Below are 14,489 nucleotides of genomic sequence, written 5' to 3' on the forward strand. Positions count from 1 at the left end.
TTTTGTGACTGTTATGAGTGTTGCTGTCATCAAGGATCTGATTATCATTATTTCTTTCAATCAGGTTCATATTTGGAGGATGTGTTGTTATGAAGTTACATTCCGTGTTTGTCAGCCGTTGTAAAGATGACAGGTTTCATTCATCGAAGTGTTCACTACCCAAATCGCTACTCGTGAATCTAAGATGTTTAACAGGCATTCCCGCTCTTAACTTGTGGATTTGCCTGCGAATATTTAGCGGCAGCGTATCTATGAACTTGTGGAATCTCTTGCGAGTATTTAATGACAGCGTCTTGTAACGGTTGTCACATATTTTTTTATTGTGTGCTTTTAACTGTTTCTGCCAAGTGTTTCCTTTTAGAGATTATGTCCCAGTAATTAACTGTCTGTGGGATATCTCTTTAAGAAGAATTGGGGGCCATACTACACCTGTGGGTCCTTACTAAACGTACCATGGTGTGACGTAAGGGGAACTGACTGTAAAAAGGCAATGGAGGCGCGTATTTTGAAGGAAAAGGGAGAATGAAAACTGTTTAAATAAAGAGCTAGGAAGGTGAATGGAAAGAAGCAGCCAGCGGTAAAGCAAAGAAGACTCCGTAATAAGGACTGTTGGGTGCAGGTAGAAGGGGTGCCTGCTAACCTAAACGGGATATTTGGACCTCACAGCTTTACTTGTCTGTTGTGGAGCGGGCGTCGGCCATGGATGGACGGTAATGCTGAGTCACCCAGGTGAGACGGACTTCATTCTTCAATAAAGGAACTTTCGCCGAGCCGGTGAGATCGCTTCTTTACATGTAAATTAAGTAAAAGTGTCCGCGGCGTACATCAGGATTGGTAGCTGGATTCACTGCAGACTTCCCAGGCTGTGTGATTATAAACTTTTAAAAAAAAAGTTCAGATAAAGGACTGGGGAATGTGTGGGGATTGTGTGTGTCTGGGTGTAAGTACATGTGAATATATATGCGCCGTTTATAAATAAGATATTCTTTCTATTTCTTTACCTTGCTTTCTTTCTTTCCTGCTTTCTTGCATTCTTTTGTTTTCTTTCTTTTTTCGCCGTTTTCTGGGTAATATATTATTTAATATAGTGTTTAAGGGGGTGGCAGATTATTTAGGAGTTGTATAGTTATTATAGATTAGTTAAGGATTGTTTAAAGGGTGTTTATTGTTTTGTTTGATTTATAATAATATATATAATTATTTTGATTGTTTAAAGAATTGTTGGGGTGATTATTTCCTTTTCTCCTATAACTTCACAAAATCCAACTACAGCTGAGGATGTCAAACTGGGGCTAAGGTTCTGTCGGTTTCTGTTCCTAATAGAATTAATTTTCCTAAGAGTAGGAGATTTTTGTGTGTTGTGGGCTCCTCATTCAACTTAAGAGGAACTCACTACAGTCTCTATTAAGTTGTGGAATTGCCTGCGAGTATTTAGTGACAGCGTGTCTATTAACTTGTGGATTTTTCTGCGAGTATTTAGCAACAGCGTCACGAAGTTGTTTTCGTCTAGCTGCATCGGAAAATGTACCAAGACGTCTGACACGCCTCCTTTTTACTGTTTTCTCACAGCTTGGATTGCTGCTAACGGATGGCCTTATATGGGCAGGCAGTCAATTACGTGGGAGGCGTGGGGATGGGGGATGCAATATAGGTAGGCAGTCAACTACGTTATTTTCAAATATAATCTTTTGTTTCTGTCTGAGAAGTGCCATTACATTAAGCTTAAATTGTAATCTCTCACAGCGGACAATTAGAGTCCTAGGTTTAGAGGCATTTGATCCACGTATGCGATAAGCTGCCGCTATCTCGGTATCTATTTTAAAGTCCTCTCCAATTATTTTTGAGAATAGTTCAGCCAAGAATTTCACTGGGTTTGGACTTTCATGATTCTCAGGTAGACGTTCGATTCTAATATTATTATTCCTTCTCCAGAGCGTCTGTCTCAGAGTTTTTTGCACTCTGAATTCGCAGCTGTAGCTTTTCCATCGCCGTTAGATGCCAAATGTTCCACTGTTTCAATTCGAGTCGCGAATGTCTGCTTAACGTCTTCCAGCTGATCGGCACGTTCTCTCAGCTTAGATGTATTTTCCTGAATGTGTTTCTCAGTTTTTCACAGCATACTGTACCTTTTTAAAGGTTGCATGAAAACGATTATATACAGTAATCCCTCGCTATATCGCGCTTCGACTTTCGCGGTTTCACTCTATCGCGGATTTTAAATGTAAGCACATCTAAATATATATCACGGATTCTTCGCTGGTTCGCGGAATTCTGCGGACAATGGGTCTTTTAATTTATGCTACACGCTTCCTCAGTTTGTTTACCCAGTTGATTTCATACAAGGGACGCTATTGGCGGATGGCTTAGAAGCTACCCAATCAGAGCATGTATTACATATAAACTAAAACTCCTCAATGCTATAAGATATGCATCCCGCGCGGAGCTTGATTGTTTGCTTGTCTCTGCCTCTATCTCACCCTCTCTGACATTCTCTGCGCCTGACGGAGGGGCTGCTGTTTGCTTAAAAGATACTGACGCTCCTCTAAAAAAATGCCGCTTTATTGCGGTGCTCTGCATATTTAAAAGCACAAAAGCACACGTATTGATTTTTTGATTGTTGCTTTAATCTCGTTCTCTCTCTCTGACGTTCTCTGCGCCTGACGGAGGAGATGTGAGCAGAGGGGCTGTTTGCACAGAGGCTGTTTGCTTAGAAGATACTAACGCTCCTCTAAAAAATGCCGCGGCAAACTTAAAAGCACAAGTATTGATTTTTTGATTGTTTGCTTTTCTTTTGCGAGCACGAGCTCTCTCTCCCTCTGAAATTCTCTGCTCCTGAAGAGAAGAAGATCTATTTGCATTCTTTTAATTGTGAGAAAGAACTGTCATCTCTGTCTTGTCATGGAGGACAGTTTAAACTTTTGACTAAAGGGTGTTATTTCATGTCTAGAGGGCTCTAATAATGTTAACAGTGTGGGAGAGTTTATAAGGGCTTAAAATATATAAAAATAACTACACAAACATATGGTTTCTACTTCGCGGATTTTCGTCTATCGCAGGGGGTTCTGGAACGCAACCCCCGCGATCGAGGAGGGATTACTGTATACGTTTTTCCAAGTCTTTTTATTATCCTGCTGCAGCTCCAGCCGCAGCTTCTTTAGTCTTGAGCAAGCCATATATTTCTTTCTTCATATTTTTCTGAATGTCTTTCTTAAGCTCTCTTATGGCCTTGGCCATGGCCAATGCTGCAATCCTTTCCATCAGTTCTGACAAATCGTTTCGGCTTTCATGCTCCGTGGGTGAAGTGGAAATGCCGGTTGTATCCGATGTTTCCGGCTCGTGAGGAGTAGATAAAAGCATGGACCGTAAGGCCATTTCAAGTTTCAAGTGATCTAGAATCAGCGAGCTATCGTCATCTGCATCACTTGAACCTTCGCCCCTATTTTCGCTCTCAACTGGAGATGATGGAGTGGAGCAGGGGTCCTGAAAAGTCTGTGCACTCTGAAAGGCCGTACCTTGCACTTGGGCTTGATGTCTGCCTAGACTTGGGTGTAGCTTTAAGTTTCCTTTCCATTTTTTTCTGACCCCATTTTTTGTTACTCATGTTTATATACTGTAGTAGAAACTCCTCGGGTTGGCTAAATACAGGATACCTCGGGATAATGAGAAATAGGAGAGAAAATAAAACCGCTGCTAACGGAGCTCCATCTCCCATAACAGACGAGACCAACCTCCTCTGCCTCATCTTTCTAATGTTAATCTCGTGCACTTTGACGTTAACAGTGACAAGAGCTACCTGTATGAGCCATGATGACATTCAGGAGTCTCAGGGTCTTCTTTTAACATCTTGTGTTCTGGTCTCTGCCTGAATTTGCTGGGGCAGCATGGCCTGGACAAGTTGTTAGTGGTGTGAAATCTTCACTTGGAGATGATCTTGGGCCCATTCGTCTCCCACAGTCACATCGGGTCAATTTGTAGTCACCATTCCACTTCACCTGCATGTTTTTGGGGATGAGAGGAAGAATCAGAATAATCTAAAACGCCATTCAGAGCCCCTGTGTAGAACAACTGTGGGCAGGATTTGACCCCAGGGGACCTGACCAATGAAGCAGCTGTGCTAAACACTGTGCCCCCCTAACACAAGCGAATATATTTGTATGCTTATTTTTAGGCCAGATTAGGTTCTAGAGGATGTAAATATCATCACATACATTACCATTTAAGAAGAGACAACCCAAATTCAGACATATTATCGGGTAGGAAGGCTCTGATCGGAGTCTTTAGAGCTGATATTGATCACCCATTCCATTACGATCTGCTGATATCAAGAATAATAATACTGTTTTTCATTTTTTATCTTCATAATAATAAATGTATTTTAGCCGTGCATAAACTTCACATTCCATAATAAAGTGTTACTGCATACAGCATAGACAGAGAACATTTACCCATAATTCACACATAATGGAACAAAAACAAGCTAAACAAAACAAAAGCAAGGCCTTAATCATACTCCACATTTCTAATCAAATAAAATATTCAATTAGATATTTGTAGCCGTCGACTCCGATAAGAAGAAAGCCACACAGTCTTGAACGCTTTAGGTTCTCATCTAAAATTATATTAAGTATATATTAAGTATCTCTGCATGTTCTGAGGACAGTCTGGTCCTCCTGTCATCCACGACGTGTGCTGCTGTACTGAACAGACCCTCGCTATCCTCGCTTGTATAAGGAGGGCACAGGTAGGACGACGACTTTTATTGGTCCTCCAGAAAGCCAGTGGCCCAGCATCTCTTGTGGTATAAGGTTCACAGAGATAAAGATTCACCCCTGATGCTGCTGACTCAAATATCGTTTTTATCTTTTTTGACAGTTTCTTCATGCATTCTGCAGTTCTGTTGGCGGGGAGTTTCTTTGGATCTCTCGGCTGTCGTCTGTCACTCCGAGTGCGTCTGTGTGGTCGAGACACCGGCACTAAGCAGTTTATATGTTTGAGATTTTCAATCATCTGTGAAATACGTGTCCTTGTACAATTGTTTAATTTGGGTAAAAATATCATTATAATATTTGTTACAGAATTTGTAACTGTATAGGGATTATTCACACTCAATGCTTATTATGTATAATTAGTATTATTTAGGTCTAAAAACAAGGCTCGTACCATTTTAACCAACAAGCCAATATGAGGGCTGATTACAATTTCTAACTAATCCACCTCCACTTGATAACGATTTATATTTATGTACCAGCTCAGTTAAACTCTGCATCCCTTTCCTCCCATCTACCTACACAGTCACTGAAAGGCTAATCAAATGGATTTAAGTCAAAAAATCTAATGCCTAGGTAATTAACTATACAAATAAATCAGTCAACAAACACTCACTGGCAGATGGAATCGTGGATCTAAATGATCTAGAAGGTGACATCTTCTATAAGTGAAAGTAGCTGGTTGTCCAGGCTTGCGAATTCCACTGTTTTTGTGTCACAGTAAGTCTTTGGCGTTCTTACTGTCAGTATTATAAGGTTGAGTTTTCTAAGTGCTGCCATCATTGGAGGCCGAGTGAGAGTAGGCGACTGAGCTAGACTAAGCTTGCTGGTCGCCTCAGCCTTTGAACATCTCGTTCTTCACACCAGTCCCTTTTGTGTTTACTTCTCAGATGCTGAGTAAGGTTTGTATTGTTGAAAGTGTTAGCAGAGAATCCTCCATCACTGACTTCTTTTTGCGCATATATTACAAACCGAAAATTTGTTATCTCCCGTAGGAAGGCAATAAAATCGTTAGACTGGCGAGGACGTGTTTCTGTATTTTGGTAATGTTGGAACTTTGTCTTGCATGCTTTTTATCATTCAAGATCAGATGTTAAGATCAACTAATTTGCTGATCACGGTCAAGTCATTTGGAGTGAAAATTGGCTGATTTGGATTTGTGATCGATTGAACAGATCAGGCCTGTCTTTCACATGTGAGATAAAGGTGGAGAAATTGAGCAGACAGCAGCAGAACATGTAAGGACCACACATGGAGTGGCCAGACCATAAATGGCACCTCAGTATGAGAAAGGAACTTCAACCAAGTGTGCCACCACTTGTACTGTTTCATTTATTTTAAAAGATGGGTAGTGGTTAGGAATTTGGACATCAAACCTTGAAGTTGCAGGTTCAAATTTACAAATTTGACCTCTCTGTGCTCCAGTTGAAAGAACAAGAGACATGTAACCAATTGTGTCTCAAATGTTGTGAGTCACTTTTGATAAAGCTGTCAGGAAAAAAATAGTTAAAATGTTTGTTATTTTTTTTAGATTTACAGAAGAATGGAAGCTTCTCTCCACCTTCATTTGGTCAGCACTCTCTTCAATACAATGAGAAGGGTATGAAGAAATCAGCAAGAGGATCAGAGAACTTGACAGCAGCCTTTTTACAGTGCAGTTCTTACCCTGCTACTGGAGTAACACAGACAGAAACCATCAAAACTGATCGACAACAAGTGGAGAAAGAAATCCAAATTCATACTGGAAAAAAATGTTGTTTGGAAAGTGGCAAACAATTCACACACAAAAGTGATCTAAATGAGCATATGAAGATTCACAATGGAGAAAATACATATTGTTGTCATGAATGTGGTATGTCGTTCTCAAGAAAAAGCAGTCTTCAGAGGCACAGAAGAATCCACACAGGAGAAAAACCTCATTGTTGTCCAGAATGTGGTGAGTCGTTCTCATGTATAAGTGATCTTCAAAACCACAGAAGAAGCCACACAGGAGAAAAGCCTCACTATGAAGTAGCGGCCCTGAAGCACCACAAGCTGGTTGATCCTGATAGAAATCTGAAGGAGGAACTCTGTGTGAAACATCAGAAAAGTCTGGAGATGTTTTGTAAAACTGATGAGATGTGTGTCTGCAGGATGTGTGTAATGGCTGAACATGACGGTTATGAAAAGGTCGAGCTGAAGATGGAAAGAGAAGGAAAACAGGTGAGTGGAGTTTAGTGTTTGATGAAAGCTAAATAAAAAGGATTTAAGTGATACTTAGATATAGTATGTCATAGAAATCTATTCCTTCATCTTGAGGAGTCTCAGTCTGCATGTATAGGTCAGTAGGGAGCTGGAGCCAATCCTGATGAGACTGGGTGGAAGACATGAAACAGTCCAGGGCGAGATACACAGTGTGATCCATGGACAGTCGAGTGAACTGAGTACTCTCATTAAACTGAGCGGCGGTTCTTTGTGTTCTGATCACTTGTGTCTGGAGTACCTTGGGCCTCTCTAAGAGACACGTTACACTCACATGTCAGTTAAAATTGATGTCTGGGATTAGATCTAAAATTCTTACAATACGCATAAAGTTTTAATTGGCTTTATATTATAGATGGCATTTTTTAGTTTGCAGTATTTTTTGTGTTGTCCTCATTGCTGCAGGCTCAGTTCACTGGAGACAAGCTGACAAACTTTACAAATTACATGTACACACATAAAAGTAAAGATTAATTTAAACAGACATTAATCAAAGCACCGTCATCTGAGTAACATAAAAGGATCAAACAGGACACGTCCATTAATATCATCATCGAGATAACGCCAGCTAACAAAAGAGGAGAGGAAATCAGAAATAACAACTGTCAGCACATCTGGAGGAAATAAACCTTTGTAGGTTCAGCGGCCATTTTGAACTGAGAGAAATCATACACGTCTGAAGACCTCAGCCTACTGGCCACCCACCTCCTGGTGGTCCTTCTACCGTACACGTATGTGCTGGGCAGGCTAATCAGTCCTTTTATCTCTTCAATTCCAATGCTCCCGATGCCTCAGGTATCCCAGTCATGGGCTATTAAACAGCTTGGCGGTGGAGAAGTGGAACAGCAGAATACTGAAGTGAGAATAGAAACAGAATAGAGAAGGTTTAGTAAGAGTTCATGATGATTATATAACCAATAACACTTTTATGACTAAAAAACAGACGTAATAAGCACAGCTAACAGTCAGCACTACCAGCTATGCCAGACTAAAGTGGCAACTCGTAAGCCTGAGAGTGATGGGGCATCTCTTATATGAGCAGGCCGATCAGACCCCTCAGTGTGCATTTCGACCTCGCTCTGTTGTTTTATTAATCCTTGGTCTGTTTAGAAGACTGAAATCATGAGATCTTAATGTGCGCTCTGGTGTGAATGTGCAGATTAGTTCAGATACATACAGCAAGTGGGGCCTCGGCCATTTAAAGCTGTATTTGGCTGCTTATCTGTATTTGGTGGTCTATGGCCCACTCCTAATTTCAGGCCAATACCCTTGATGCTCTCTGCTCAAATCTCTGTACCCTCACAGATTTGAAGCAGTTGGTTGTTAATGAAATTCGACACCACCAACACACACTGACATTTCTAAATCTTGTGTATCCATTTCTGTTCTTGGCCTCCCTTGGCCTTAGTCAGGTTTCATTTTCTTCCATTCATTTGTTTTCTTTGTAATGACCTCATGTTTTCATATCTCCTATTTAAAATGTATTGCCAATTTGATTTTGATTTATCACATGTAGACTAGACATTTTAAAGTTACTTTTTACACTTTTATTATTATCAGGGCCTACTACATGGACTGTTAAGACTTTGTAAACTCACACTCCTATTATTTTTGTTCACTTTCACTCCCATTCGAGGTTTTCACTCTTTTGTAACTTACTCTTATTATTATAATCTTTTAATTTATTAGTCTTATGTTTTTGGTTTCCAGTTCTCTAGTTTGATTCTATATTTGTTTTTGTGTTAGTATATATTTTTTTTACTTTGTTGACTTTACTATTAATATCCAGCTCCGCTTATCCCTTAGTCTTATTAATATTACTGCCTGTTTCTGATTGAGTTATTAAACCTTGACTTCTTGATCTCCTTGTTAAAAGTCCACGACTGACCTCCTTGTTTGCCTTCCCATAACATCAGTGGATCCCATGCCAGGGGTGTAGCTGTCATCTGATGTTAAAATCCCCCTGATCCCCCTTAGCCCTGTGCCCCTCCATCTTAAAGCCAATGTGAGCCTCGTGTTGAACTCTTTGGTATCTCCAGTCCTCCCAGGAGTGTCTTGTGTCACAGACAGCACTTCTGATAAGACCACCGGGTGTCTTCTCCTCCTAATCTTAGCTCCTCCATTTTCACTCTTTTCTTACACAATTGCCAGCCTGCTCTCACTTTTGTCACGTTTGTTGACAATGACATCTGGATCTGCGCCCCTCTGTAAAATAGCCAAGCCACATGCCCTGCAAGCCATAAAGCAGCCCACTGTGTAGCGACTCGTTTGCTCTTCATGTTTGAACTCTTAGTTAGTTAAGTTTCATTTGTGTTATTATGTATTTCTTTGATCTTCAGTTATAATGTTTTCTTTAAGTATTTCTATTAGTGACTCCTTTGATTTCTTGTCAGATTTCTCTGAGCTCATTAAACTCCTTTTCAGATTTCACTTTTTCCTGAACTCCTCAGACTCACTCGTGTCTTCTCGGCCTCAGTTATCTCACTTGACTCCATAAAATGACCAAACACTTGACAAAGTTCTCACAAGTCTCAACTCCACAATGGCCTTGTTGGTCCTACAACTGCAGTCCTTAGCCATTCGAGGTCTCCTGGGTTTGCAGGTTTCTTCAGTTTTTATGTGTGAAGCTCTGATATCCTGGTTGTTGATGTGATGTCCTGTAAATCTGAAGGACTGATTTGTGCACCAGTGGGCCTTCGGACTGTCTCCTTTATTTGTAGCTCTCTTCAAGCCCAAACTCCATCTTGAATTGAACTTTTAAATGAAACCTTTATTTGAATGTTTTTGTGACATTCGTATTTGTTTAATTAAATCTCTGTGTGTCACCTACTGTGTTAAAATGAAGACAAGTGTGACAGAAACAGTAAGTTGTGTCATGGAATGTGAAACAAATGTGTTGTACAAATTTAATGACTCAAAATGACACCACAAGCTCAGAAAGTGGAAGTGAATTCTAATAAGACCCTCATGTGTCCTCTTGTGTGTCCAAACAGAAACAGCTGGGGGCAACACAGAGTGAAATTAGGAGGAGACTTGAAGAGAAAGAGAAGAAACTGAGGGAGACGAGGAAGACAGCAGAGGAGATGAAGGTTAGTGGAATTAAGACAACATTTCATATCAAAGAGAGGAAAAAAAATTCAAAGGGTTGTGAGAGTTTGTGGTGATGACGTATGAGGACAGGGAGATGGAGAAGCAGAGAAGATGGTTTATTGTGTCCTTCATGGCGTTTCACTGCTTACAGCATTTTATGTTTTAGTCATTAGGAGTTTAGACCACAAGACCCTCATGTCCTCAGGTTTCTCATTCCTCCACTAAAAGGTGACTTCACTTTCCCTAGCACTAACTCCATGATGAAGGTTGGCACTGATGTTCTGATTGGATCAGTCGACACAACATTCCCTAATGGACTTTCTCTGTTCATTCTGATTTATCGCAGCTTTATTGGACTCCATAAGTGAAGGTGTTAGGCTGCTGGACTGAGTGCCGATAACGCGCACCTCCACTTGTTTACATGCTGATCTGCTGAAACGAGCCGATTGCTGCCACTCGCCTTCCTAAACTAATATAAGAACAGGCCAGTAACAGCCCATGAAGAGTCCTGTCGTACATTCATCTATTGATATCATCAGTTCTAAAGTCAAATGAATATATACAGTATACGTCAAAAAGACAGTTATAAGGCAATTTCAGAAAAGAAGGAAAACATGAACAATTAAAAAAGAGAGACACAAAGATGACAATGACATTCAACACACAATAACCCCCCATACATGTGAATAAAAATATACAGAGTGAAATACACACCTCAGCCCATTCTAAAGTTCACACAACACTCCTGAGTTCAAGTTGTCTGACTGTATAATGTGGAAATGAAAGAATCTGAAAATTTAAATGTAAAATGTTTTCCCAGTCAGTCCTGAGCCATTATAATAAAAGGACTGCAGTGAGCTCACCGAGTCTGCTAGTTGGGATTAAATTCAAGATTCATGTCCCTGGAGACGATCGCTGATCTTCACCTATTTAGACTGGTCTTTAGAGCCGTAGTTCCTTTTCACAGATGCTCCTCTGTTTAGCGAGTTTTCTTGTCTTTTTCCTCCAATTGTTGTTCTCTTTCTCCTGTCATATAATGGTGTGATTTATGCAAATTTCTATTACAACCAATTGTCCTGCCTTCAGGTGTTCAGGTGTCAATAACTTGTCTGTTCCTCAAATAGGATGTATGGACTATCTTCATACCCACACAAGCAGACCAGACAGACAGAAGCGGCAAACACACATTTACTATGTAGCGGAAATACAATTTATCCATTCAAATTGTATGACAAAGGACAGTAAGGTGGTGTGATGGTCACTTCTGTTGCCTTACAGATCACCATTCATGGTCCTTGAGGTGTTTACCATTACTGGTATCTCCATTTTGTCTCCCACTTCCTCAAATGTCAAGTTGGTTAATTGGCAGTGACTGTAATTTGCCCCTTTAGGATTTCCACTGTGGATTTCTTTGTGACCTGGACGCACATTTGACTGGCACACTGTCCAGAATTGCTTCCTGTTTCATGCCCAGTTCTTCCAGGATCCATTTATAAGAATGTTCTCATCGGTAGAACAAGAACTCTTCACACACATTTATGTGCCTGGACAGACTAAACTTTTACAATCTGATTTATTTAGCACAGACTTCCATTATAAAGCTCAGCACCATCTGGTGTACTAAAATAATAAACACAGCAGAATCAGACAACTGGGGTGTGTCCTTCTGTTCAAAGTAATTGGGTGGGTTATAACTTGTCACTTAATATGGTGCAGTCCAGTAAAGACACAGAAGTGACAGTCAAGGATGAACAAGTGACTGAATGTCAGCCCTCCTGCCAGACTGACCTCCATACTGGTTTATGCTTTTCTTGTTTTATTATAGAATTCCAGCACATTATTGAAACAGGAAATCCTCATCTAAACCCACACTGACTGCTCACTGGCACTCCTCACCTAGATCTGTGTTGCTCAGTCTTTTCCTGATAATTGCTTTCATTAATTTATTTGTGACACATATTATGCTTACATTAGTGCCGCTCCAGTTGAAATATAACCCATCCCAACTTCTTCCCAGACAAACATTTCAGATGTGTATTAAGTCATCTAATCTTCCTAATCTCACATGGACTGATATGGCACAGGTAGAAGTCCTGAGATGACCACTTTGTCAGTTCTGCTCCTCAGCTTTACACTTAACTCTTAAATTTCTCCTGCAGAACTTGCAATCTGTCCCATCTATTTTAATTATTCTGTGACATCTGGACAAGCTTGATAATGACACCTGGATCTTCCTCTGCTCTGGCAGCCATCCATAGAAATTTTCTACCTGTGTACTCAAAAGACAACACAGCATGTGAGACTCTCTGTATCAGGAGCAGAACTTCATCTCAATTCTCAAAATAACTGAATTCCTAACTATGGCTACTTTTAGGGCTCCTCATCTCTACCTACTGTCTCAAAGATATCAGAGTGACCTTCCAGCTCTGCAAGGCCCTGAAAGCAGCTGAAAACCTCCAGCTTTGGGGTTGATGATCCTGGACAGTGTGCACCTCATACTCTACACTTACATCTGATTGTCCTTCTGGCCCACTAACCCTCATCACAATGACACCTGAGTGGGCCCTACAAGTATAAGTCATAGTGACAATGGCAGTTAGTAGTAATAATGAAAGTAAGATAAAGGATATAAAAATGCAGCAAACTGGTATATATAAAGACTCAAAACTGAGAATTATAACTGACATTTGATGGTAAAGGTTAATAAGCAAAAAGTTCATAAAATGAAATGAAATCAGAAATCCCTTGATCAACATCTAGACACTCATTTTTAATATCTCTGCCTCACAAGTTTGATAAGGTGACACCTCACACCCTAAACCAGAACACAACTATTACACACTAGACTCTGGTCCAACCCCTCCAACTCCAGCGCTACATGCAGTTGTGAAGATGGGAGATTAATGCACCCCAAGGAGACGTGGCCGATCCTCTGAAACCCCTCTTAAATGGTGATACAATGGAAAACAAATAACAGTTATTTTAATACCTCCTCTTTGCTCAATCAGCTGCTAGCTTGCTGCTGCTGCCGTGCCACATTTTTCTGCATTTTGTGTGACGCTTCGAACATTTAAAAGGTTGTACTGCAGCTGTCCTTTCTTATTCTTTTGCATGTTTGTCACACAAAATGTTTCTGATCATCAAACACATTTAACCATTAGTCAAATATAACACAAGTAAACACAAAATGCAGTTTTTAAATGATGGTTTTTATTATTTAGGGAGAAAAAAAAATCCAAACCTACCTGGCCCTGTGTGAAAAAGTAATTGCCCCCTGAACCTAATAACTGGTTGGGCCACCCATAGCAGCAATAACTGCAATCAAGCATTTGCGATAACTTGCAATGAGTCTTTTACAGCTCTGGAGGAATTTTGGCCCACTCCTCTGCAGAATTGTTGTAATTCAGCTTTATTTGAGGGTTTTCTAGCATGAACCGCCTTTTTAAGGTCGTGCCATAGCATCTCAATTGGATTCAGGTCAGGACTTTGACTAGGCCACTCCAAAGTCTTCATTTTGTTTTTCTTCAGCCATTCAGAGGTGGATTTGCTGGTGTGTTTTGGGTCATTGTCCTGTTGCACCACCCAAGATCGCTTCAGCTTGAGTTGACGAACAGATGGGCGGACATTCTCCTTCAGGATTTTTTGGTAGACAGTAGAATTCATGGTTCCATCTATCACAGGAAGCCTTCCAGGTCCTGAAGCAGCAAAACAACCCCAGACCATCACACTACCACCACCATATTTTACTGTTGGTATGATGTTCTTTTTCTGAAATGCTGTGTTCCTTTTACGCCAGATGTAACGGGACATTTGCCTTCCAAAAAGTTAAATTTTTGTCTCATCAGTCCACAAGGTATTTTCCCAAAAGTCTTGGCAATCATTGAGATGTTTCTTAGCAAAATTGAGACGAGCCCTAATGTTCTTTTTGCTTAACAGTGGTTTGCGTCTTGGAAATCTGCCATGCAGGCCGTTTTTGCCCAGTCTCTTTCTTATGGTGGAGTCGTGAACACTGACCTTAATTGAGGCAAGTGAGGCCTGCAGTTCTTTAGACGCTGTCCTGGGGTCTTTGTGACCTCTCAGATGAGTCGCCTCTGCGCTCTTGGGGTAATTTTGGTCGGCCGGCCACTCCTGGGAAGGTTCACCACTGTTCCATGTTTATGCCATTTGTGGATAATGGCTCTCACTGTGGTTCACTGGAGTCCCAAAGCTTTAGAAATGGCTTTATAACCTTCACCAGACTGATAGATCTCAATGACTTCTGTTCTCATTTGTTCCTGAATTTCTTTGGATCTTGGCATGATGTCTAGCTTTTGAGGTGCCTTTGTTCTACTTCTCTGTGTCAGGCAGCTCCTATTTAAGTGATTTCTTGATTGAAACAGGTGTGGCAGTAAT

General features: G+C 40.6%; 1 protein-coding gene across 1 annotated transcript in view; it reads left to right on the forward strand.

Annotated features, from left to right (window-relative positions):
- The window catches only part of LOC120528967 (tripartite motif-containing protein 16-like), a 55,565-nt gene that overhangs the window by 10,987 nt on the left and 30,089 nt on the right, over window positions 1–14,489 (forward strand). Inside the window, exons 3-4 of the mRNA XM_039753036.1 lie at window positions 6,298–6,968; window positions 10,001–10,096. Of these exons, the coding sequence (XP_039608970.1) occupies window positions 6,298–6,968; window positions 10,001–10,096 (767 nt within the window). The remainder of the gene's footprint in view (window positions 1–6,297; window positions 6,969–10,000; window positions 10,097–14,489) is intronic.

This window comes from Polypterus senegalus, chromosome 4, assembly GCF_016835505.1.
Source record: "Polypterus senegalus isolate Bchr_013 chromosome 4, ASM1683550v1, whole genome shotgun sequence".
Taxonomy (NCBI): Eukaryota; Metazoa; Chordata; class Cladistia; order Polypteriformes; family Polypteridae; genus Polypterus; species Polypterus senegalus.